Genomic DNA, 26,478 nt, shown 5'->3' on the forward strand with positions numbered 1-26,478 from the left:
CTGCAAAGCCAAGCCTGAGTCTCCGTTTGAGCCCACTACAAATGTGTTGCCTCCAAGAAGTGCGTCTGCGACTCAGCTGAACTCACTACACATGGCATCACATGTCGGTCGATGATGCACACACGTTTATTCAACAATCAACAAAAGCCAAATGTAAAATGTGAAAAATCACGTTTGTAACTGAACTTGATTTCATAATACAGTTGTTTTGGGGTTAGATCGCGTAAATATATAAATGTGTCATTAAAACCACACTTCAGCGCTCTTGCGCAAAGTGGGGGGGGATTAATGAGTCAATAATGAGGATTAATGAATTAATGTTGACTCATTAATCCCCCCCCCCCACTTTCCGCAAGAGTGCTTAAGTGTGGTTTTAATGACACATTTATATATTTACGCGATCCAACCCCCCAAAAAAAACCTCCATTATGGATATTGGTCGCGAAAGCCTACGTGTTAAACTGAACTTGATTTGTTCAAATGCAAATGTACTTTCGTAACAGCATATTTAAAAGAAAAACAATTGTACGTCCTGTATGCAATTATCTACCTTGAACAATATTGCCCATGCCTCAACGTTTATGTGAGTGTACAAATTAGCACTCAATGCAGTCATAGAAACGAGTTTGGACCGAGTTTTTCACTTGGTCTTGCAATTTATTCTGAATTAAAAATACATATTATTCGATCATCAGCCATGAACTTCTCGCTGAACGCCAGCCAGGTCACTTCTGAAAAGGAGCTCATAGCTCAGTGGGCTTTAACTTAATTAAAACAATGTTATGTAATATTCTTAGCTCTTTCGGTAAAGTCACGTTGAAGGGAAACAATAAAATAATAAAATATATATAAAACAATAAAAAATACGACGTTTCAACCATAAACACAAACGGTCGTCATCAGGTGTGTCGGTTTGCATTAATTTGTGTTATGGTCGAAACGTCGTGAGAATTTTTTATTGTTTTATATATATTTTATTATTTTATTGTTTCCCTTCAACGTGACTTTACCGAAAGAGCTAAGAATATGAATTACTGCAGTCACGAAAGCTTTAAATCAAAATGTTATGTAACTCCATGTTTATGTCTACATCCCACACAGATATTTTTTATGAGTACTGCAATTCACAAATGGTTCCTGTAATTTCTGACAGCGACTGACAATGGGTTTCTCTTTGTGGAAGATTGGCACCACATTGCTAAACTGTTATCTCCACACAAGTCACTGTTGTTTGGTTCTTATCACCAGTCGCCAGAGAAAACCTCCTTCAAAGCGTGAGCATGTTTTCTTATGCTTACGTAAATTATATTTTCGTAAGTTTTGCTTGAGGTAATTTGAAATGCATTTGTCCGTGTAGTGTAGGTTTATATCGTTTATATTATGCATTGTAATAGCACATTGTACAGTTATAATACACTATGTACGTATCATTGTGTTCTCTATAACGTGCTATTGGGACTTGGATACTGTAAATGTATTGTTTACTCACATCGATACTGAAATGTATCCGAAAACTGTAGCCTCATCACAATGCACAGTTGACTCCTTATTTTGACCAGCCATGTATCCATTCCTGTGTTCCTTCTCAATTAAGTTTCCTTGTGAAATTTGATAACGCTTTTAAAATGTATTTAGATGCCCATTTTGATGGGTTTCTTCTTTCATCCACTTTCACATTTGAATCATTTGACGGGACCCCGGGGTCCCGCAAAAATCAAGTCAATAATTATTATTTTTCAGTCCGCCCCACTCGTGACCCCGACAGCAACGCACCGCCCGCCCACCCAGACTCGCACCAACAAGCGCCACCAGCAGGCGGCGATCAACACGACGGGCGCCACCCCACCGGCCAAACGCGAGCCCCGGGGGGCGTCCGCCGCGGTCGCAAGCGGCGACGACGACGCCCTCCGGTCAGCCGTCGATCCTCAGCCTCTTTGCCAAGGCGAGCCCGCCGACCCCCCAGGCAGTGAATTTAACGTGTTTATGTAATTTTTCAACTTTTTACGAAACTTAGTGCCCCGAGTAGCTCTCGACGAGGCCAATCGGTTGACCACTAGTTGTGTTGTTGTCGGTAAGGCAGCAAGACTCGTGTCGCTACGTGGTTTTTCCCACCCCGGGGCAGTGATGGGACCCCGGGGTCCCGCCAATTGCTTCATTTGACCCCAACGCATTACGATCTCCAATAACACAGTTTCTTGTTTTATCCAGCTTCCATTCCAATATTGTCTTGATCTAGTTTCTCATTCGATTCAATACCTAATTCGATTTTGCTGTTACTTTTAAATCCGGTATTATAACCTCGGCCAGTATTTCCAATTCTTGGTTCAGTTCCTTATCCAGGTTATGTTTTTTTTTAGAACCTTCCAACGTATTTTTTAAAATTCAAGACAATTTGGTATCCTACCCAGCTCTAGTATTATACAGATTCAAATCAAGCTCAATTCTAAAATACGCTTGAAGTAAACGGTTGTCTTTAAAAAAAAATGTTTTGTTTAAAACGTCTTACCTCTGATCTGTGTCAATGAGGAAATGTCAATAATGTGTTTGATCCAATTTCCTATTTGCTTTAGCTCCTACAATCCAATCCCACTTTATTCTATTTGTTTGAATCTGCTCCAGCTATATAGGGTAAACCAATCCACCTACTGTAAATCCATTTTGCTATCCAACGTGGCTCTATAAATTACAATTTCTAATCAATGTTATTTTAACCGTGAGTTTTCCGATCGAAGTAGGGTAACTATCACCATGGATTTAGGTTTTGCCCTCAGTAAATGACATCAGTCATGATCAATCCACTGGTGGATAAAAGCCACCCCCAAAAGGCAGATGATAGTGCAAAGTTTTAATCCACCTAGCACTTGCACCGAGCCAAAATTCATAGCTAATTCTCCTCGGTCGGCATTCATGGGGCATAAAATGAGGGGTCCTTGCCTGAAACGTCAGCCTTTTTGTACAGGTTTCTTTGGCAGTTTTTATTTTGTTTTGGGACCATCATTAAAACCCTAATCTTTTTGCATATACAGCGTACAACTTTGGTGTTGTCGTTTAACAAGGCAGTGATGTTTTAACGCCTGTAAGAAAGGGAAGTTTAGGTCACCAGTCCACGTTTGTGTATTGAAGCACATGGTATACCCACAAAGCCTGCTCACGCATTAGCCCACGACACAGCAGGCCGCTGAGCAAAACAGAACACACCAAACCAGTTTACTCGCTGAGCTGGTTCAGTAGAAAACACACAGAGGGTGAGAGAGGGGGGTTACCTCATTAAACCGTAACACTTTATTCAAAGATAACGTCGACCCAAGCTGAAAACAAACACAGAAACGCCACTGCCACGCGCAGCTGCTATCGCCGCCGCCCGCACAAGGAAGCGTGAACCTCGGGCTGCCATGATCGGGAACGGACAGTGCTTGGAGGTTTCCCTGTGGTTCTACGATCGCGGAGACGATGGCCAAGTCGACGTGGATGAAGGAGACAATCGTGAGAAGGAGAATGACAAAGACGTGGAGGAGAGAAGCCCGGGCCAGGCCAGAGCGCGGCTCGATGCCGCCGCCGCCCGCGCCATCTCGCACGGCACCCGGGGCACGCCGCCTCCGCCACCTTTCATCGCCGTTCTCGCGTCTTCATCCTCTTCGTCGTCGTCGTCTTCATCCTCTTCGTCGTCGTCGTCTTCATCCTCTTCGTCGTCGTCTTGCGGCCGTCTCGGTCGGCACCTTCGCCTCGTCGTCGCCCCCCCTCGCAGCGCAAGGCCGCGCGTCTTGGCGGCGGCCGCGGCGGTCGTCGAGTAAGTGACGGCGACATCGCGGCCGCCTTGCGCCGACTTTGAAGAGGCTCGCGATGCGTCGTTACAGTCTCGCCGTGTTACCTTCAGTCGCATCGCTAGACGCCAACACACACTACACTACACACATCTACCCGCGAAAGACGACTCGCCGTGGCGTTAAAAACTTCTAAACATCTAACTAAAACAATCAACAACGCGCGTATTGTGCTGTTTTATACCGTGGCATTTTAAACGATCGCGGGGTTTTTTTTTGGAGTTGTATGTAAGGCGTTTTTTTAAAGGGACCATTGGCACGACACCCTCTCCGTACTACAACTGCTTATTAACACGGTGCCGTGTACAGTACTATTAGAACTTTTTTTTAAAAAAATTGTCTTGTTTCGCGTGCCTAACAATTTAGCGGCCAATAACTCTCACACGTAGTCAGCCTATTCCGTGAATGTGATGTAAACACAACCTTAACATTTAACTCCCCACGTACCAGCACTGCCGGCCTCCTTTATACATTTCACTTGGTAATGACGAGAAGACGAACACGACGCCAAGACTTGCCACTTTAATCTTGACTAGCAGTGTGCGCTGGGGGGGGGGGGGTTGTTGTTTTTGTTGTTACATGAAAGTATAAACAGCTTGGACCAAAGCATTAAAACAAAAACTACAGTACTGCGCCTCACTGCATTATCCCATTCCCTTTTGGGGGCTTGAACAAACGCGCTTCGAACAGTTATTGTAATAACATTTGTACACTTTATCTGTTCATGTGGACAGAGCAGAGATTACCGAAGTTACGCTTTGACTTTTGAGGCCTACTGGACTACGGCCGAGGCCTACAACAGGCTTGGTCCGTTATTAAGTATTTTTTTTGTGCGTGCGTTTTACGTGGTCATGTGGTTTTTTTTGTGTGGGTGTTATAAGTATATGTATCAATCGCAATATTCAAACAAGTTAATTGTTTGAATATTATGGGTTTTTTTGTAACGTTATTGACCGTGTTGGTCCCGGCCCAACTCGTGACTGATGTTTTGATTTTCGTCGCAATGTTCGCATCGCTTGAGCATTAAGAGTTTTAGAAACGTCTTAACTAAAGTACGCTGTGCCCGGCTGTTCTTATACCTGATTAAAGCCGCAGTTAATTGTGCCCAATAAACGCGGGATAATGGTTTGCGAGAAAATAGGATGAACTTTAACGTTTATTAATAACAGAAAGGAATATGCAAAGTAAAAACATGGGGGGGGGTCACAAGACATCTAGACCACGCTGTGCAATGCATTCCATTCGTCGTACCTTAATGGTAATAAGTAAACAATTTAGTACGTCTGCTTGGTTCTTTCGGTAAAGTCACGTAAAATGAGGATTTTATTTTATTATCTTTTACTTTTATTATTTTATTTCCATTCTACGTGGTGACTTTACCGAAAGAACCAAGAAGATGAATCCCTGCAGTCACGAAAGCTTTAAATGGAAATTTAGTACGTGTGCATAATCTGCAACGTAAATGTAACTTTCATGAGGACGTTCCAATTGAGTAATTTGCAGACGACAATACCCTCCGGCAGGACACTCTGCATATCCACCACACCACGCCCCTGTGTCTCGCATTGTATACTACTAGGAGTCTCTCTTTTATTAAAACAGTGCTTCGTGTTAGTGCTAAAGCTCGTTCCTTCCCTAGAACGCGTCCCCCTCTCCTGGTGCTCTGCCCATTTTAGATCATTCGAGAGCCCCCTCCCCCCACCTCTTCCCCAATGTTCCACCGCTGTCTTTCAGCTCGCCAATATTCATGTCCTCCTCTGACGGATCCCAAACCCGTTCCACCACTCTGTTTTTCTGCCTGTTCTTGTTCCCTTTAACACGGAGGCTTTCGTGACCAGATTTAATCCACAATACAAGGTTCTCGGATTGTAAATGTTGTCGCTTTGCTCTCCAACACACCAGTGGTGCTGCTGCACTAGTAACGAATTGGCAGGTTCTGTTTACGTGACGAACCTTACTAATTTGGCTGTGTCGGATGGTGACGGATTGAACGACATTTATATATTATTGGTTCTTTCGGTAAAGTCACGTTGAAGGGAAACAATAAAATATATAAAGCAATAAAATTATGAGACCTCCGTTGCCAGTAACAAGATATAGAAATAGGTTTTACCCTTTTAACTGGCACAAAAACTGACACCTTTATTCAAGGCATCATGTTTGCAATAACCACAACACAAGCAGTCAAAATGCAAACAAAAGAGACAACTCTGATAATAATATGCACTGTCCTTGAATTTGATTGGTCCACACCCGAGACGGCTTTTCTTAGAGCCTAGTCACTGTTTTTGAGTTGTACGGCTTTTGGCGTCTTCTGGTCCAACACCAATGGAGACTAGGCTCTAAGAAAAGCCGTCTCGGGTGTGGACCAATCAAATTCAAGGACAGTGCATATTATTATCAGAGTTGTCTCTTTTGTTTGCATTTTGACTGCTTGTGTTGTGGTTATTGCAAACATGATGCCTTGAATAAAGGTGTCAGTTTTTGTGCCAGTTAAAAGGGTAAAACCTATTTCTATATCTTGTTACTGGCAAAGGAGGTCTCAATGTAAATTCTCACCCGAGCCCTCAATACTCTGATAGTGCACTGTTTTTGAGTTGTACGCCTTTTGGCGTCTTCTGGTCCAACACCAGTGGAAACTAGGCTCTAAGAAAAGCCGTCTCGGGTGTGGACCAATCAAATTCAAGGACAGTGCATATTATTATCAGAGTTGTCTCATTTGTTTGCATTTTGACTGCTTGTGTTGTGGTTATTGCAAATATGATGCCTTGAATAAAGGTGTCAGTTTTTGTGCCAGTTAAAAGGGTAAAACCTATTTCTAAACAATACAATTCTCACGACGTTTCGACTGTAACACAAACATTCATCATCAGGTGTGAAAACCAACGGCAAGAAGCATTTGAAAAAAGTGGCGGTTTGTATTTATTTATTTTTAAACGTTAGCACCGCGGATAGCGATTTGACAGTTTGTTTAGAAGGACGAGTCCATCTATGTTCGCTATCCGTGGTGCTAATGTTTAAAAATAAATAAATACAAACCGCCACTTCTTTCAAATGTTCTTGCCGTTGGTTTTCACACCTGATGATGACTGTTTGTGTCCATCTATGTTCGCTATCCGTGGTGCTAACTTTTAAAAATAAATAAATACAAACCCCCACTTCTTTCAAATGTTCTTGCCGTTGGTTTTCACACCTGATGATGACTGTGTTACAGTCGAAACGTTGTGAAAATTTTATTGTTGTATATATTATTATTTTATTGTTTCCCTTCAACGTGACTTTACCGAAAGAACCAAGAATATGAATCCCTGCAGTCACGAAAGCTTTAAATCGACATTTATATATTTAGGGGCCATCCATAAATGACGTCACGCACCTGGGGGGGGGGGGTCAGACATTTGTGACGAGGAGGGGGGGGGGGGGGGCTTGAGAAATGTGACATCACATCAAAATGCGCAACTTGAAAAAAATATAGACAACACGTTCTACTTAATTAAATAGACTTTTTAATGTTTTCTCCTACAACATCACAGAGTGCAGCGCCAAATTAAACACGCACTACAATGACAATAGTTTAAAGCGATTTGAAGCATGTTTTATATATTTGAGGTGGGGGGGGTCTGACTTTTTGTGACGCCGTGTGACGAGGGGGGGAGGTCAAAAATCGTCCAAAATCGCGTGACGTCTTTATGGACGGCCCCTTACGTGATCACAACCCAAAACACCTGTGTTAAGGATATTCTTGTTCCTCTTTCCGCCAATCGGAGACCTTGGCCTATATATTTTTTATAACTGTTATGCTACACTGGCTCTGGGGTGAATCGTTTGTTAATTTCGGTCATTACACTATTAACAATATTATGCGCCAAAGTACTTCAACTTTCCAACTACACAGTACGGGCTTAGCTTTAGCTGCGTCTGTTATTTTATTATTTCCCTTCTACGTGACTTTACCGAAAGAACCAAGAATATGAATCCCTGCAGTCATGAAAGCTTTAAATTGAAATGTAAAACACTGTTGACCACGCCATACATCTTGTCGCTATGCCTGTTGGGCTATTTCGTCTGCACAGCAAGCCGGTGGAAATTCAGTGAGAAATTAAGGTCTTGTCAACGCTCACTTCCATACACCAACAACCTAGACTCCACGACTCATTACCATTTCAATTTGTACTTTTGAAATTTTAAAAAAGATGAGCATGTGCGCTTTGTAGCTGTTTTTCATTAATTTGTCATAGTGACACATTCATCTGTCGAATTGAATAATTAATCTGTCAGTCTCCTAGGGCCTAGGCCAGCTATTCACGTGAAATTGTATATTTCCTTGGTGAGGATTTTGTCCACGCTATTCAAGGGTTCTCCAATATTCATTTTCTCTTTCCCCGGACCCCCCTGCAGTAGCATCGTGGACCACAGGTTGGGAACAGCTGACCTCGCCTATAGCATACATAGTGCAATAGAAGGCATTTAAAAGGAGAAAGCGCATTTAATACTCTGTTACATTTATTGACCATATAGTTTCGTGATGAAAATAAATGTTTTAAATGTACAGTGTCACTATCGCACTGCTCTCAAGACAGCTGCTTTCCAATGTTTCTACAAATCCTGATCTCATTGGCATTGTCAGATCTGGATGAAGAGAAATTCACTTTTGCTACGAACATTATGAATAGAGACTACATTTTTAAAAATAAATAAATGTGCTTGCTGCAGAATGGTAAAGTATGTACTGTAACGAAAAGCATAACTACTCATTTAGATTTCTACATAACAATAATTGCCCCCTTTTGTCAGATTAATGCCCATTGATTGGTTGGCTGGGTGCTTACTCACCTTGTGCCACTTGGACAGCTGCCACTGGGGGTACTCCATGTAATGTTTGAGTTGTGCTCTGAGAGGCCCTGGCATATCGGGTTGCTATATCAAAAAATAAATAATCATATTCTAATCTCATATGTGATGTTCATAACAATGTTTCAAACATGTGCGGTTTTGTCAATGGAGGCTTTGGTGTGTAAGCTTTTTTGTGGGCTCTACAATTCACAAAGATGCTAATGCATATTTCAGTAAGGTATTAAAGAATATAATACTTCTACCTTGCTGTCACACCTGATGTGAAATCGGTTAAATTAATAATTGCAAATACAATATCAGGTCACATTTAGGTTTGGTGTGTAGTTCATGGTCCTTTAATCTTCAAACCACTTAAAGAAGGATTTGTGCAATCTATTTCCCCATCTCCTCCAATCCCCTTCCATAAAAACAAGGGAAGGCTGAGATCTGCAGAAAAGGGTAGAAATGGGAATCTGTGGTCTCTAGCGGCTCCAATATTGCATCTAACCACAAACCTGTACTCTGGTGTGTATAGGCCACAGGAGAAAATGGCAATAAAGGTGCACAGTGTCATCCACAAATGCTTGGCCAGGAACTGTGGAGTCGGCATTGGCAACGCCTTTTGAAACATGAAGGTTATTTTTGTTGTGATTTATGTGTGTCACAATAACATATACAACAAGTATTATAATTGTGTGAAGAATGGTAAGGTGAAGCGTTACTGTTTCATGGCATGCATGCGATTTAAATCACTCCATTGCAGAAAAAAATAGATGTATGTTGAACTTATTTCACACCGTACGTAGCCAATCGTGCTAATTGGAGGTGCAGGAGGACAACAAACTAAACACAATGCAGAGATTCACATTAAGTGGTATAATTTTTTTATGGATAAAAACTATTTCAACTTGGATTAATTGTGAATGTCCACTTCTATCTGCTAAACAAGTTTTTGTAAGCACATTGCTTGACGGACTCCTGAGACTTAAAGCTTTCGTGACTGCAGAAATTCATATTCTTTGGGTCTTTCGGTAAAGTCACGTAGATAGGTTCAAAGAAAATAACCAAAAACTGCGAGGTTTTGATTGCAACACAAGCGGTCGTTTTGATTGCAACACAAGCGGTCGTCATCAGGTGTGGTTTTTTTATTTAGTTATTTTCGTTGAACTTATCTACAAGACTTAACCGGAAGACCCAAAGGATAGCACTCCTGAGATATAAGCCAATGTCAAAATATTCTCATTAAAGACGAGCTCATAAAATGTAATATATATTTTTTAAAATGCTATTTCAAGACTGTCCAGTTTTATACTATTCTCCAGTTTACCAGCATTGTAATTATACAATCTCATTGTTTAATAAAAATGCAGCATGCATCGGGTCGAGTCAATTGACATTCGGTGAGTCAGAGGATAGATGCAGGCAATTGCGAACATTACATTTCCTTTGGAATTTCTGCTGTGCTTAACCCTGAAGAATCATTTCCCTTGCTTCTGTCTAGCAAAAGCACTTTTCTCAAAGCTTTAAGTATGAATGAATTGCATACTTGACCAGCTTGAATATAACTTTTTTAATACAACAAAAATTTGATTACATTTCACTGCTGCAGATTTCTTTTAAAATATACTATCAATTCATATTCTATCTTAAAATACACCCTGTTAAGATGATCAGCGACTATTGTTTCTTCCGTGCCTCGTGCACTCGTAATTTGTTTTATTTTTCCCCGTGGTGCAGTGGTAATTTCTCCCTCTTCTGTCCCTGTCTTGGTTCCATCATCCCCAGCTTTCTGTGGGAGTGTGAAGCCGGGGAAGCTGGGGAAGGTGGTGGTAGTAACGAGGGTGAAGGTGTGCGTCTGGTCAGCACCGATGAAGATGGCGCTGTCACGCTGCATGAGCTCCAGCGAGATGACGACGGTGGCGACTGGGTCATGGCAAGGCCCCGCACGTGCCAGGCCTCCCAGCTGATGGCATACCTTGGACTGCACGACAGAGAAGGTGTTTGAAATTTAGATTTAAAGCTTTCGTGACTGCAGGGATTCATATTCTTGGTTCTATCGGTAAAATCACTTAGAAGGGAAACAATAAAAATATAAAACAATAAAATTCTCACGACGTTTCGACTGCAACACAAGCAATCATCATCAGGTGTGAAAACCACAGCAAGAAAATTTGAAAAAAGTGGCGCTTTTTTAATGTTAGCACCACGGAGAGCGATTTGGCAGTTATTCAGATGGACGAGTCCATCTATGTTCGGAAAAGAGGAGGGGGGAGACGAAAATAATGGATGCGGTCTGAAAGCCACCGTAAGCGTGAACAATCAATTAAGACCAGAAATGGTTTATCAAATTCTTCCAATGATTGCTAAGCCAGAATCCATCTTCTCGGTTGAAATTGTCTCTGTGTTTGTATATGTGGATAGCCTCATGAATGAATCTCTCATGGTAGCCAGATGGCTTGAAAAGAACCTCTGTCTTGGAAAAGTCAGTGTCATGTGAGCCTACTGAATTATAACAGTGATCTGCCACGGCCGAGGTGTTGGTCCTACCGTCTTTTAGGTCTGCTTTGGGTTCACGAATGCGATCTGAGATATGTCGTTTGGTTTCTCCAATATAACTACTACCACAGAGGCAACTTAGTTTGTGGACGCCAGGGTACTGTATGTCCGGAATCACATCTTTTATAGACGGAACCAGATCACGGATTTTATGTAATGTGTTGAATCGGACCTGGATCTTGTGTTTATTCAAGATTTTGGAGATATTTTTTGTGATCCCTGCAATGTAGGCTAAAGTGATGGTTTTGAAAGGCTCCTCAAGAGGGTCCTTCTTCATGGTTGGAGTGATAGCTTTGCGGATTGTGTAGTCGGAGTAACCATTAGCCTTAAGAGACGGTGTACGTGCTTGAGTTCACTGGCTATGTGTTCCTGGTCGGATATGCATTGGGCTCTATGGTGCAGAGTCTTGATGAGGGAATTCTTCTGGGATGGATGGTGGTGGGAATCCGGTTTCAGGAAAGTAGACGTGGCTCTCAAGGGCCTGGGTCACATCGCTGCAGACATAGTAAGATCTCAAATCGCTGCAACCCTCAAACGCTAAGATACCAGCTAGCAATTAAAAAAGAGGGATGACATTGTCATCCTCTCAGCTGACAAGGGCAATGCCACTGTCATCATGGATAAAATAGAATATAACAACAAAATTCAAGAATTACTCAACGATGGCAGCTATACAAAAATCAAAAGAGATCCCACCAACAGCCTCGTCATACAAACCAACAAAATCATTTCTGATTCAACCGCATTAATTGATCAAACCAAACAGTTCTCATTGAAACCTTCTGCTGCCAGGCCACCAAGATTATATGGCTTACCAAAAATACATAAAGCAGATACACCCCTTCGTCCCATCGTCTCTACTATCAACTCCCCCACCTACAAACTGGCTCGTTTTCTGTCTGAAATCCTGTGGCTTTTCCCTGGAAAAACCACCTCTGCGGTACAAAATTCTACTCGCCTGGTATCGACAATCACGGGTATTTCCCTGTCCCCAGACGACCTGATTGTCAATTTTGATGTAGTTTCCTTATTCACCAAAGTTCCTGTACCTGACACCATCGCAATTATTGAAGACTTGGTTCATCAAGGACTAAACACTGAGGTACCCCCCTGGTGAGACACTGCTTAACCAATACATACTTCACTTGGAATGGAACATTCTACACACAAACTGAGGGCACCCCAATGGGCTCCCCCCTATCTCTGGTTGTAGCCAACATTTTCATGGAGAAATTTGAGACTGACGCCATCCAGACTGCCACTCTGTGCCCAACCTTATGGAAGAGGTACGTGGATGACACTTTTGTCATCTGGCCACATGGCTGGCCTGCTCTAGACCAATGCCTCGACCACATCAATTCCATACACCCAGCCATCAGATTTACCATGGAAGTCTAAAAAGATGGCAAGCTACCTTTTTTGGATGTCCTAATAAAAAAGAGACCTGATGGTTCAATGAGCCACTCTGTCTACAGGAAAGCTACCCATGCGGATGCTTACCTGAAACAGAATTCCCACCACCATCCATCCCAGAAGAATTCCCTCATCAGGACTCTGCACCATAGAGCCCAATGCATATCCGACCAGGAACACATAGCCAGTGAACTCAAGCACGTACACCATCTCTTAAGGTTACTCCGACTACACAATCCACAAAGCTATCACTCCGATTATGAAGAAGGACCCTCTTGAGGAGCCTTTCAAAACCATCACTTTACCCTACATTGCGGGGATCACAAAAAAAGATCTCCAAAATCTTGAATAAACACAAGATCCAGGTCCGATTCAACACATTTCATAAAATCCATGATCTGGTTCCGTCTGTAAAAGATGTGATTCTGGACATACAGTACCCTGGCGTCTACAAACTAAGTTGCCTCTGTGGTAGTAACGACATATCTCGGACCGCATTCGTGAATACAAAGCAGACCTAAAACACGGTAGGACCAACACCTCAGCCGTGGCAGATCACTGTTATAATTCAGTAGGCTCACATGACAGAGGTTCTTTGCAAGCCATCTGGCTACCATGAGATATTCGTTCATGAGGCTATCCACATATACAAACACAGACAATTTTAACTGAGAAGATGAATTCTGGCTTAGAAATCATTGGAAGGAATTGATAAATCATTTCGGGTCTTAATTGATTGTTCACGCTTACGGTGGCTTTCAGACAGCATACATTAATTTTTCGTCTCCCCCCCCCTCCTCTTTTCCGAACATAGATGGACTCGTCCATCTGAATAACTGCCAAATCGCTCTCCTTGGTGCTAACGTTAAAAAAACCGCCACTTTTTTCAAAATTTCCTGCTGTGGTTTTCACACCTGATGATGATTGCTTGTGTTGCAGTCGAAACGTCGTGAGAATTTTATTGTTTTATATTTTTATTATTTTATTGTTTCCCTTCTACGTGACTTTACCGAAAGAACCAAGAAATAAAAGAAGGTGTTGTGACAGCCATGACTTATATACTTTCAGTCTGTCTGCCCAAGCATTTGAGGCTAAAATGTACCCTTTAGAGTCAATTGTTTGTTTTAAGTATATTTGGCTTGATGAAGCTTTCATTCTCTTGTCGGCAATGGACATTCTCATGCATTCGTGGGGTAATCCGAGAGAGGAGGAAATATAAAATTCGTCAACTGCTATGCATTATGACAGTTGACATGCATTGGATGTTAGCGGATGACCGTGTCCTCCAAGGTTAATTTCAATCCTATAGCTATCTTGACTGTCAAAAGTGACATTGCATCAATGTATGGAAACTTGATTTGCATAACTACTCATCACATCTTTTTTAGCCTCGTTTTCCATTGTGTGGTTTTGTATTTTGGAACCCGTTCATTCCAGCGGTGCTGACACATCACACTGTATCTGTGTCTTGGAAGGGTCGTGCGGTCTTCTCACCTCAGAGCAGAGAGGGGTCCTGACAACCCTTATATTTGGTATATTTTGATGTTTTAAAAGATTGGGGTGAGTTTTGATAAAGTTTCTTTGCACAAAGGGATTTTAAGATTCTTATACTTTATTTTTTATTTCATTTCATATTGAAGATCAATTATTGTATTTTAATAATTTACTGTTTATGCAGTGAATTTTCTATTTTTTGTCATTTTAATTCTAATGTTATTATTCCTAAATTAAGAAAGTGACATTTACCTCGTAAAAATTATGCTACATGCCACTTTTGTTGGGAAAGTGAGGAAGTGATGGCATGGAAGTAACGACACTTTGTATGATGTAATATTTTAGGATACATATAAAAAATTATCTTCCGAAATTTTATTTTGGATGAATGTACAAAACCGTGAATACATCCTTTCGTATTCTATGGGTCTTTTAGTAAAGTCACGTAGATAGGTTCAAAGAAAATAACAAAAAACAAAAACTACTGTTTTTTTGTTATTTCCTTTGAACCTATCTATGTGACTTTACCGAAAACCCAAAGAATATTAATTCCTGCAGTCACAAAAGCTTTAAGTCAAGATTTAATACATCCTTTGTTCATAATACAGGTTTTTTCGGTTAGATCGCGTTAATATATAAATGTGTCGTTAATCCTGCCACCACCCGGGACAGCCAATTGGTAAGTATTGTCATGTAAACAGAACATGCCAATTTATTACTAGTACAGTACACTGTCGCCGTCTTCCTCCTTATATGCTACTCATGTGTAACGGTGTTAACATCGCTATGGCAGATAGTGTTCCACTGTTTTAAACAATGAATACTGCATTGCACCCTTCATATTAACGGGCGCTAGTGCCAAAGTAGAGATGCTTTACAATAAGTGTTAGCATGAGATGGCATTTGTTTAAAACCAGGCTAGAGAGCCCATTGAGATGGCGGGTTTTTTTTCAGTACACACAAAGCAGCAACAACAACAAAAAATCTAGATTCATATAAAGCTCACGAATGCTGAATTATATAATAAATCACCATTTCACATTTCAGCACAAATTTAATAATAGTCTACGAATACAAAGACTGGGAAATGTTAAGGAAAACCTCAAGTGTGTGCGTCCGTGCGTGCAAGGTGATGTTTTATCACTGTTATGTCGGCTGGGTGAGAGTGGTACCACTTGTGCTTCACAGCAAGATGTGCATGAGTTCGATTCTTGACTCGAGTGCCTATCTGTGTGGAATTTGTATGTTTTCCCCCTGTTCTGTATGAGATTTCTCTGCATTTTCCGGTTACCTCCTGAAGCTGTAACAAAATCATACAATGCAACTGGGATTTGCTAAAGAGCTCAATGCTGAAGTAATCTGAAAATTACTCAATTATGATTATACATGCCACCTCCTTTGAAAATTGGCAGGACCCTTGAAAATTGTTGGGGCTGAGTGAAGCTTTCCTTGGTAAACAAGCATAATACTTGTAATGTCACGATCCTAATAATACATATTTTACTCTCATCCCAAGCAGTGCATCACATGATCTAAGATAAGCGCTTGTATTTATATAAATAAGCGCACAATTTTATCTATGTGATGAATGCTGCACTTTCCGTTTATTTCATGCAGGGGGCGCTGCAAACCTACGCGCCCCCTGCATGGACGATGGAGGCGCAGGGACAGACGTTCGATTACATTGGAATCGATCTGCAGACGGCGGTCTTCTCGCACGGCCAGCAGCTCTATGTCGCCTTATCTCGATCCCGCAATCCCAAACAGGCGATAGTCCGCATCGAACTGAACCCCCAGCAAGGCCATCTACTTAACGACGAGAGAAAATTCACACGAAATGTCGTGTTCAATTAAGTCTTCCAGATGTAAAATGATATAAGCGTTTAATGAAGAAATAAAATTATCTAGTTCCAAACATTCAAAGATGTTTGATTTTAAAACGAAGTATCGGGGTGCTTGCATGAATGCGTTGTTCATGTGCAATTTTTTTGTGACTTTCCTGGACGAAGGCCGTAAATGGTTGTGAATTTTATAATTGAGCTACTCGCAACGTTTTTACAATGGCCTCTTAATCACGCTCGGTGATTAAACTACTCGCATGTTCGATTTGAAATATTTTCATCACTTTGCGATCAAAGAAAATATTTGAGTTTTTCATCACGGTTGTTGAGGACCAAAATGCCAAGGGGCCTGCAACAATCAGTAATGATGGTGTAATCGATAATAATGAATACATTTCCTGAATTGACTAAGGCTTAAAACAATTTGAGAAAAGGAACAACTGAAGGGAATTAAAAACAAGCATTATCCTCGCCATCATGAACTTACATTTTTGATAAATATCACGTTTAAAAGAACACTGATAGAAAGTTTTTTATTGGATTTGTTATCCAGATGCTGGCGAACAACTCCGCTCGAGGCTGCTGAGCTTCGTGGATGGCGTGGCGACCGTTCTGCTGCGTGGTCGTCTCGTCGTTCGATTGCTCTGGCTGCCCGACGGTTGCCATGCCGACGGTTGCTGGGCAGACGTGCAGCTTCAGTGCGCGCTGCTTCCTGCCGCCACGGCCCGGGACGAGCCGGTGGACGTTCGGCTCTGCCTGCAGAAACTGCTCGCGCTGCACGCCGACGGCCAAATCTGTATCCTGCTGCTAGCGTCGCAGTGCCTGCGTTTATTCTGTTTGAAATGCAAAGCTGTGAATTTAAAGCGTTGCTTTGTGGCAGTCATGAGTCGGAGCACGGCGCTTTTGCAACGAATCGACAGAGCTTCACGGGAAAACCAAAAAAAAAAACCTTTCAACGTGTGAATTTCGGCACGTAATTTCTGTTCGAGGAAACAAAATATGCCAAATTGTATACGAGAAACATTCCCCAGGTGATGTTTAACGGTGCCGCGAGTGCATGAGATGCGCGCGCGAGTTAAAGAAAGCGCTTTCAGAGCCACGTGTAAATTGGATCTCCTGCCTCTGGCGTAAGAAAACCCCATGGTGCTCCCTGAAAATGAGAGCTACCAAAGTCAGTCTTGCCGGAACCCAAACATGTGGTGCATCAGTAAGGGACAGATGCTTTAAATGCCCAGATTTCCCTTGGGAGGGCCTTTGCCACTCGGGCTAGGTGCGTAAACGAGTTGGTGTTTATTTAACCTGCAGTGTGTTGAGCTGAATTCCCATTAGACTGGATAGCAAGGAAGGTTTTTTCAAGTTTCCCACCATGTTTCATTTTTTTTTCACAAGAATCCTGTCACAAAATACAAGGTGTTTAACACAGCTTTTTCTTAAGGAAAGTATTGTGTGGACATTTTTTGGTCTTATCCGTTTTTTTTCATAACTGCAATTATGTTAAAATTCAACAGACTATTATTGAACCACAGTTAGATTTGCACAAGTTATGGAGATGTAATTTATGCTTAACTCGTAGGCTTTCGCGACAAATATCATCCATAATAGAGGTTTTTTGGGTTAGATCGCGTAAATATATAAATGTCGCTAAAATCTGCCACCACTCAACACAGCCAACTAGTAAGGGTTGTCACGTACTAGTGACGAATTGGCATATTCTGTTTACGTGACAACCCTTACTAGTTGGCTGTGTCGGGTGGTGGCGGGTTATAACGACATATTTGAGCGAACTAACCCAAAAAAAACAATTATGGGTAAGTGTTGCTATCGCATGTGTAAATACAACATTTGCAAAAATACGTTAAACCATAGTTATGTTAATGCACTTCACTTTTATAAGAAATTAATTTTCAGAATAATTTGTGCTGCCGTCAAAATATATATTTGAAGAAATGCATAAATTAAATTATAATCAATTCATGTAAGCTTTGTTAATTTGAAGACATTGAAATATAACCTATTTAATTTAGTATACATTCTATCTATGTTTATCTGCTTTATGTATATTGGATTTTTTAAATTTATCTACCCTTGAATTTACTTTTATCTTTTAAATATAATTAAAATATTGAATACAAAGTACATTGCCAAATATTTACCGGAAATGTAAAAAATGTGCATGTAAATTTGTTTGTAAATAACAAAAAAGTAACTTGTTTAAAAACCACCATACAAATTAATACATTTGGCTCATCTTTAAATGGCACGGTGTTGTTCTCTTCTACAAAAATGTAGAGCAAACACTTGCGAACGACATTTTTTTGTTACAACACAAAGGACAATTAATTTGACTTCAAAAGAAATAATGTATTTTTTTTACGCTGCTATTCTCTAACCACCTGCACCTTTTGACTACCCCATGCTATCATTTGAAGAACATCGCGTTTTTCCCTAATAGTGCGAACCCAGATATCTATAGCACAATCACTGGAGTGTGTGTGGGGGCAATTGATCTTTCACTGATCCTGCCATCACCCCCGTCGGGCCTTGGCAGTGGCACACCGTTTGGCTTTTTGAGGCCATCGGATGACCTTGGGGTGATTGTGGCGGTGGACTCCTCTCTCCGTGCCGTATGCGTCTCCCCTGTCGACTATTTCAGGTGTGTCTTTCTGTTATGTCTGTGTAAAATTAATTTAAATAAAGCGGCAGTTATAACATACAGTGGAAGATGCGTTTACGTTAATATTAGGTAATTGTTCACACTCAGCGATGCAATGAATTGTCACGGGGTTGCGATTTGGTTCAAGAATCGATACTTTTTTCTTAATTTTTTTTACCAGTTCCTATTATTTCTCATGTTTATCTCAGAGTTGTCCAGTTTTGTCCATTTCACGAGTCTAAATGCAACAGCATAATTTTCTTATAATGTTCATGAATTAGAAACAGTCCATAACATTCACAATTTAATGGCACCACGTATGGCGAACGTACTATTCTATTTTAATCAGTTGGTGCAAAGACAAATTCCTGCTATTTTCGTATTGTTATACAAAGCATAATCAAGCTACTAGAACATGTTTTTAAAGGATAAATTTAACATGTTTAATGGCAGAAGCAGTGTCTAGGTTGAATTGACATAGCACTCCTTTACAGTGAGGGAAAAAAAGTATTTGATCCCCTGCTGATTTTGTACGTTTGCCCACTGACAAAGAAATGATCAGTCTATAATTTTAATGGTAGGGTTATTTGAACAGTGAGAGACAGAATAACAACAACAAAATCCAGAAAAACACATCAAAAATGTTTTAAATTGATTTGCATTTTAATGAGGGAAATAAGTATTTGACCCCCTCTCAATCAGAAAGATTTCTGGCTCCCAGGTGTCTTTTTTACAGGTAACGAGCTGAGATGAGGAGCACACTCTTAAAGGGAGTGCTCCTAATCTCAGCTTGTTACTTGTATAAAAGACACCTGTCCACAGAAGCAATCAATCAGATTCCAAACTCTCTATCATGGCCAAGACCAAAGGAGCTCTCCAAGGATGTCAGGGACAAGATTGTAGACCTACACAAGGCTGGAATGGGCTACAAGACCATTGCCAAGCAGCTTGGTGAGAAGGTGATAATAGTTGGTGCGATTATTCGCAAATGGAAGAAACACAAAAGAACTGTCAATCTCCCTCGGCCTGGGGCTTCATGCAAGATCTCACCTCTTGGAGTTCCAATGATCATGAGAACGGTGAGGAATCAGCCCAGAACTACACGGGAGGATCTTGTCAATGATCTCAAGGCAGCTGGGACCATAGTCACCAAGAAAACAATTGGTAACACACTACGCTGTGAAGGACTGAAATCCTGCAGCACCCGCAAGGTCCCCCTGCTCAAGAAAGCACATATACATGCCCGTCTGAAGTTTGCCAATGAACATTTGAATGATTCAGAGGACAACTGGGTGAAAGTGTTGTGGTCAGATGAGACCAAAATGGAGCTCTGGCACAAATTCAACTCGCCGTGTTTGGAGGAGGAGGAATGCTGCCTATGACCCCAAGAACACCATCCCCACCGTCAAACATGGAGGTGGAAACATTATACTTTGGGGGTGTTTTTCTGCTAAGGGGACAGGACAACTTCACCGCATCAAAGGGACGATGGACGGGGCCATGTACCATCAAATCTTGGGTGAGAACATCCTTCTCTCAGCTAGGGCATTGAAAATGTGTCGTGGATGGGTATTCCAGCATGACAATGACCCAAAACACACGGCCAAGGCAACAAAGGAGTGGCTCAAGAAGAAGCACATTAAGGTCCTGGAGTGGCCTAGCCAGTCTCCAAGGTTCGAGTGCCAAACGTCAGCCTCGAAACCTTAATGACTTGGAGATCCCTCCTGAGATGTGTGCAAACCTGGTGGCCAACTACAAGAAACGTCTGACGTCTGTGATTGCCAACAAGGGTTTTGCCACCAAGTACTAAGTCATGTTTTGCAGAGTGGTCAAATACTTATTTCCCTCATTAAAATGCAAATCAATTTATAACATTTTTGACATGCGTTTTTCTGGATTTTTTTGTTATTCTGTCTCACTGTTCAAATAAACCTACCATTAAAATTATAGACTGATCATTTCTTTGTCAGTGGGCAAACGTACAAAATCAGCAGTGGATAAAATCGTTTTTTCCCTCACTGTACGTCGGACAACTGCACAAATTAAGCTATTGACGTTACAATTTTAAGCAGTTAATTACAGAAAAATTCTCTAATTGCTGTAAGTTACCTTTTTGTTTAGGAGTAATATATATATCAACTGGATATTATACACTGTTTCTCATTTTATATGTCTTGTATATATTCTGTATAACTTTTGTCATGCATCAAATTTAAAATTACCCTCAAATGAAAAATGGCATTAACACCAATGATAGTCTTGTAAAAAGCTTTGCCGTGAACCCATTATGGATCCATTAAGGGATCTGCAGTTATGCATACAGCAGCAGCAGCAGCGAGACAAATTTGCATACGTGTGATAAGGTGACATGAGCTTTATATTCATTGCATAACGTTGAGTGTCACGCGCCAAATGTCAGCACGAAGTAAGGCATCAAAATGTTAATGGATGCTTGGCTGTGCCATGACCCTTTTTTGACAGGAGGTTTCCAGATCACATGTTTCAGGGAAGTTGGCTTGAGGATCCACACACTTCCAGCCAAGAAGAAATTGACGAATTGGATGAGCATTTGGATGAGGATGATGTGGAGAGAGCCTTTCATGCCCAGCTCCCGTTCAACCCGGACAGGTTTGTGATCAGCTACTCCAATCATCAGATTGCATGCCTTGCATTCTGTAACCACGACATGAGTGCTCATTTGTTTGCTTATGGTAATGATAGTGGGTTTTGTTTATATATCCAAGCAAGCCTCAATGTGTCTTTTGCTAGTGGGATGGAACTGGAGAGCCTGAAGAAAATTAATGAATCTGGGAAATACTATTCATCAATAACGCTGCCTTAAAAAGAAACGATATAATGGGTGATGTTTCAGGGAAATCTTCCTCTTTCATAGCACGCAAAAAATGTATGTTAAAAACAGCAACACCCTTTTACATTCATGAAGATCAAATTTACTTATGTTTTTCCTTTTAAGGCAGTGTTATTGACGTTATTTATTGTTCTTGTGCATCACTGCCAATGCAGCATCGCCCAATAATTTGTTTAATACCATGTTTTATGTATTGTACTGGTAATCTCATAGGCCAGCCAATTCGGGAATTTCATGTACACTATATGGATTGGTGTAATTCATGAACCATGTATGTAAAGCATTTGATTACAGGCATGTGTCATCGTGATTGGTGTTTAATAGTTACGTGATTTCTATTGATAATTGAAGTTAATAGGAAAACACAGGTAAGGTGGAAAATGTATAATTTGTTTAGGATATTGTAGGTCTTATGAAATAAGGAAGCCTGTGAGGTCAGGTTTCAGGGAAAAACAATAGTTATTAGTTATTCCAGAATTATGTCGAAATATATGCGAGTTTGTTTTTAATTAGAAAAATCTATGACACCCCTGCATCCATGAAATTTGAATGCATACAGTGATTTTAATAAACGATTTCTTTCATTTTGATGTAAAGGTTTCGTGACTGCAGGGATTCGTATTCTTGGTTCTTTCGGTAAAGTCACGTTGAAGGGGAACAAAATAATAAAATATATATAAAACAGTAAAATTATCACGACGTTTCGACTGTAACACAGTCATCATCAGGTGTGAAAACCAACGGCAAGAAGCATTTGAAAAAAGTGGCGGTTTGTATTTATTTATTTTTAAACGTTAGCACCATGGATAGCGATTTGACAGTTTGTTTAGAAAGACGAGTCCATCTATGTTCGGAAAAGAGGGGGGGGGGGGGAGACGAAAAATTAATGTATGCTGTCTGAAAGCCACCATAAGCGTGAACAATTAATTAAGACCCGAAATGGTTTATCCGTCTGTAAAAGGTGTGATTCTGGGCATACAGTACCCTGGTGTCTACAAACTAAGTTGCCTCTGTGGTAGTAGTTACATTGGAGAAACCAAACGACATGTCTCGGATTGCATTCGTGAACACAAAGCAGACCTTAAACACGGTAGGACCAACACCTCGGCCGTGGCAGATTACTGTTATAATTCAGTAGGCTCACATGACATTGACTTCTCCAAGACAGAGGTTATTTGCAAGCCATCAGGCTACCATGAGAGATTCGTTTATGAGGCTATCCACATATACAAACACAGAGACAGTTTCAACCGAGAAGATGGATTCTGGCTTAGCAATCATTGGAAGGATTTGATAAACCATTTCGGGTCTTAATTGATTGTTCACGCTTACGGTGGCTTTCAGACAGCATACATTAATTTTTCGTCTCCCCCCTCCTCTTTTCCGAACATAGATGGACTCGTCCTTCTAAACAAACTGTCAAATCGCTATACGTGGTGCTAACGTTTAAAAATAAATAAATACAAACCGCCACTTCTTTCAAATGTTCTTGCCGTTGGTTTTCACACCTGATGATGACTGTTTGTGTTACAGTCGAAACGTCGTGAGAATTTTATTGTTTTATATATATTTTGTTATGTTATTGTTTCCCTTCAACGTGACTTTACCGAAAGAACCAAGAATATGATTTCTTTCATCTTGTGGTTTTGAAAGAAGAGATGATGGAAAGTAGTTTTTTTTAGTTGTAGGTTTGGGGTCTCATGATTACTTGTGTTGCGGTAGAATGCGTTTTACAAACAACCTCAAAATTGCTGTTGGATTCTTTGAGATGGTTCTGTTCTCAAGATTATCTTGTGCTCCCTTGTAAGAGGGTGAGCTGAACCTGTGATGTATTGGCACACAAGTGTGTGTTCGTGCTATTTTTCACAAAAAGGTAACATGCAATGCAAGTAGGATGTATGACCTCGCCGCTGTGGTAAAGCTAATGGGCTGAGATGCTTTCACTGATATTATTAACCTCTAATCCCTCTTCCTTACTAAGCCTTATAATCAAGTAGTCTGAGCCAGCCTAATGAAGAAACATACATGTGTTTGGAATAGATAGATAATTAATTTTAAAATCCTCGTGGGGGTATGAGTGTTTGTTTCGCGTCAAAATGCAGTACAGTACTCGAAGATGCTTCCTTGTTACTCGATTCTCGTAATAGATGTTCACACAGATCTGATTAACTTTCTGCGCTTTTGTGAAGCATCTTATCTGTAACACGGATTACATTTCCTAGGCGTAGATGTATTTCAGTAAAGACGGAAGCGTGTAATTGCCTTTTGCAAAAAAAAAAGTCTGACTTTGGGTGTTATGGACATTGGCTTTGTCCACAATATCTTTTTGAAAAATAATTATCATTTTAAAAAGTGGTCTTCTTTGGTGTGAACACTTTAACGGACTTCCACCATTAAGTCTAAATAAACATGTGCCTCTGAGACATCTGCAAGTTTCAGGGTGTGTCCCGTTCACTGCTCATTCTCAACGCACAAGCAAGAAGCGTTAATTTTATTTAGAGAGGCATAGTGCCGTTGTTTTTAAAGACATTGTACTCACCGCACAGGACTATATTGACATGACCGCACTCTTTGATAGCTGGCGCCAAACTGTTCCACGCACCCTCCGGCATGGCCTTGTGGGAGACTCGTACACATACGTCATCTGGATGTAATCTTAAGAAAACTTATGACGTACATGTACGTACATGTATGTTATTGGAGTGGTAATGGGTTAATATGCCAGGGTGTTACACAGAACATGTGCTTTTTTCCCGCAGGTCGTGGGAAGCGCAGCTGGAAAGGCTCCACGCGAGCATCGATAAGGCTTATGGTTGCCCTCAGCAGGCCGCGGCAAAGCAGAAGAATAAACCTGACCACGCTACCACGCTGAGAGCATTTCAGCCTGGCGCTGATGACGGCGTCAAAGACCCCGCACGAGAAAAAACGACAGAGTTCAACTCTGCAGAGGCTTCATCGTGCGACGGAGGCAACTTTGAGCAGAATCCTGGCCTGTGTTTTGTCCGTCTTGTCGAGCCTGTCGAGCAAGTTGAGAGCGTCACAATTTTTTCCATTTGCAACACTTCAGTCCTGTTTGCCATTGGCCATCCAAATGGCGAGACGAATGGGGTAACTGTGGTCCTGTGGCAGCTTTCGAGTGGGATTCTGATGACCCACAGGATGGAAGGACCTTGCATACCTGTAGAAATGGAACAAGTTGAGCATCCGTGTTTGCTCATGAAAGGTAATTTTCGAAAATGATTAAATTAACTTTGACACTTTGTGCAAGTCTCCTAATTTACTGTGCAAATTTTCACGGTTCTGCCATGTAGCTTTTGAATGCGTGTTCTGGATGTACAAGCGCGTTGTCCAGCATTGCCTTGACCTTTCATCCTGAAGAGGTTCCCAGCACGTGGAGGGAAACGTCGTAAATAATGCCAAACAATACGTGGTAAAACCTGACTATAATTGGGAGAGCTCAAAATTAATAGTTGGCAATTTTGATGTCTCTCTGTGTTTAGAGTATCAAAATTGGTTGCTTAAAACATGGCTTAAATGTCGCATTGTATTTTTGGCGCGTATACATATATATACATCCCCATTCAGTGCATGCATCCGTGCGCGTGTTCTTTTCTCCAGAAACTGGCTTGAGCATGGTTCTTTTTGGAATTGGTCAGGATGAACTGTTGAAGCGCCTCATGATTCATTCCGGCGTTGGTGTGGTGGATGCCGTCTGCGACCGCAACAACTGGACCCGCTGCTCCATTCCCATCCATGCCCTGGAGGTAGGACTGTCCCCTGTGACAGCACATATCAAGCACCAGTTGGGAAGGCTGTCTGATAATTATCGTGGCTATGAATGGTTAGAACCTGCAAGTATATCCTTTGCATCCTGTGTTTGCTATTGATATCACTCATTACAGCGATACCGATACTTTATTTCCTGTCGATTCTGGGACCACGAATCCTTGCAATTTCCCATATCACTACTATTAAGCTAAATTTCGATTTAAAGCTTTTCGTGACTGCAAGGATTCATCTTCTTTGGTTCTTTCGGTAAAGTCACGTAGAATGAGAATAAAATAATAAATTGATAAAATAAAATAACACAATATTATTCTCACGACGTTTCGGCCACAACACAAGCGGCCTTCATCAGGTGAAGGGGACGAGACTGTCTGGAGGACAGCGCTGGAGCACTCCAGACAGTCTCGTCCCCTTCACCTTATGAAGGCCGCTTGTGTTGTGGCCGAAACGTCGTGAGAATATTATTGTGTTATTTTATTTTATCAATTTATTATTTTATTCTCATTCTACATGACTTTACCGAAAGAACCAAAGAAGACTATTAAGCTAATTATACAGGTGACCTAAATATTTGCTTAGCCTTACAATTTGACCATATACTGGCTGTATTTTAGTTTTTACTTTATTATCTTATCATTATCAATTGGCCATGAGCTATCCACTGCTGGATGAAGGCCTTTCTAAGCCATCGCCAGCCCTTGTGTTCCTGTGATGCTACAACCTTCTGCTGCTGCTCCGTTTTCGTGAGGGGGGCACAGATTCAGAGGGAGACAGAGATCAAGACGCACAGAGAAACATCTATGTATGTTGAACTTATTTGACATTTTACGTAGCCAACCGTGCTATTCGGTTGGCTGAACAGAGGGTTGGAGAGGGACAGATATGCGGAGGTCCAGGGAGAAACACAAAGATACACAGGCAGATGTAGAAACAGGGAGAGACAGACAAATAGAAATGGAGACAGGGATACAGTGGCAGAGACATGTGCCTGTTTATTGAAAGACATTTACAAAATATTATTCGACTTCAAATTTAGATTTGCAGAAACCTCCATAAGGTTTTTGGTATTCAGCCAAGTAGTATTAAGTGCTCATCGTTGCACGTCCAGTTGTTTATTAAATAGCAATTATTCAACATATTTTTCCAATTCAAGGGCAGAGATAGGCATTATCTGCAATACGTGTATTTCTCGAGCAATACTCAGTATCAGGA

General features: G+C 41.1%; 1 protein-coding gene across 3 annotated transcripts in view; it reads left to right on the forward strand.

The window, feature by feature from the left end:
* Positions 1-2,669: 2,669 nt before the first annotated feature.
* Positions 2,670-26,478, forward strand: part of SPG11 (SPG11 vesicle trafficking associated, spatacsin) — a 115,076-nt gene continuing 91,267 nt past the window's right edge. Inside the window, exons 1-7 of one of the 3 annotated variants that reach the window (XM_032949337.2) lie at positions 2,670-3,787; positions 10,440-10,651; positions 16,512-16,754; positions 18,422-18,611; positions 21,093-21,239; positions 24,240-24,703; positions 25,099-25,244. In XM_032949337.2, coding sequence (XP_032805228.2) covers positions 3,393-3,787; positions 10,440-10,651; positions 16,512-16,754; positions 18,422-18,611; positions 21,093-21,239; positions 24,240-24,703; positions 25,099-25,244 — 1,797 coding nt within the window. In that variant the 5' untranslated portion in view covers positions 2,670-3,392. Of the gene's footprint in view, positions 3,788-7,263; positions 9,290-10,439; positions 10,652-16,511; positions 16,755-18,421; positions 18,612-21,092; positions 21,240-24,239; positions 24,704-25,098; positions 25,245-26,478 lie in introns of those variants that run through there. The other 2 variants (XM_076067078.1, XM_032949347.2) reach the window with 2 other exon arrangements.

The sequence above is a fragment of the Petromyzon marinus genome, chromosome 1 (genome assembly GCF_048934315.1).
Source record: "Petromyzon marinus isolate PM22_M1 ecotype Great Lakes invasive population chromosome 1, UKy_Petmar_22M1.pri1.0, whole genome shotgun sequence".
NCBI lineage: Eukaryota > Metazoa > Chordata > Hyperoartia > Petromyzontiformes > Petromyzontidae > Petromyzon > Petromyzon marinus.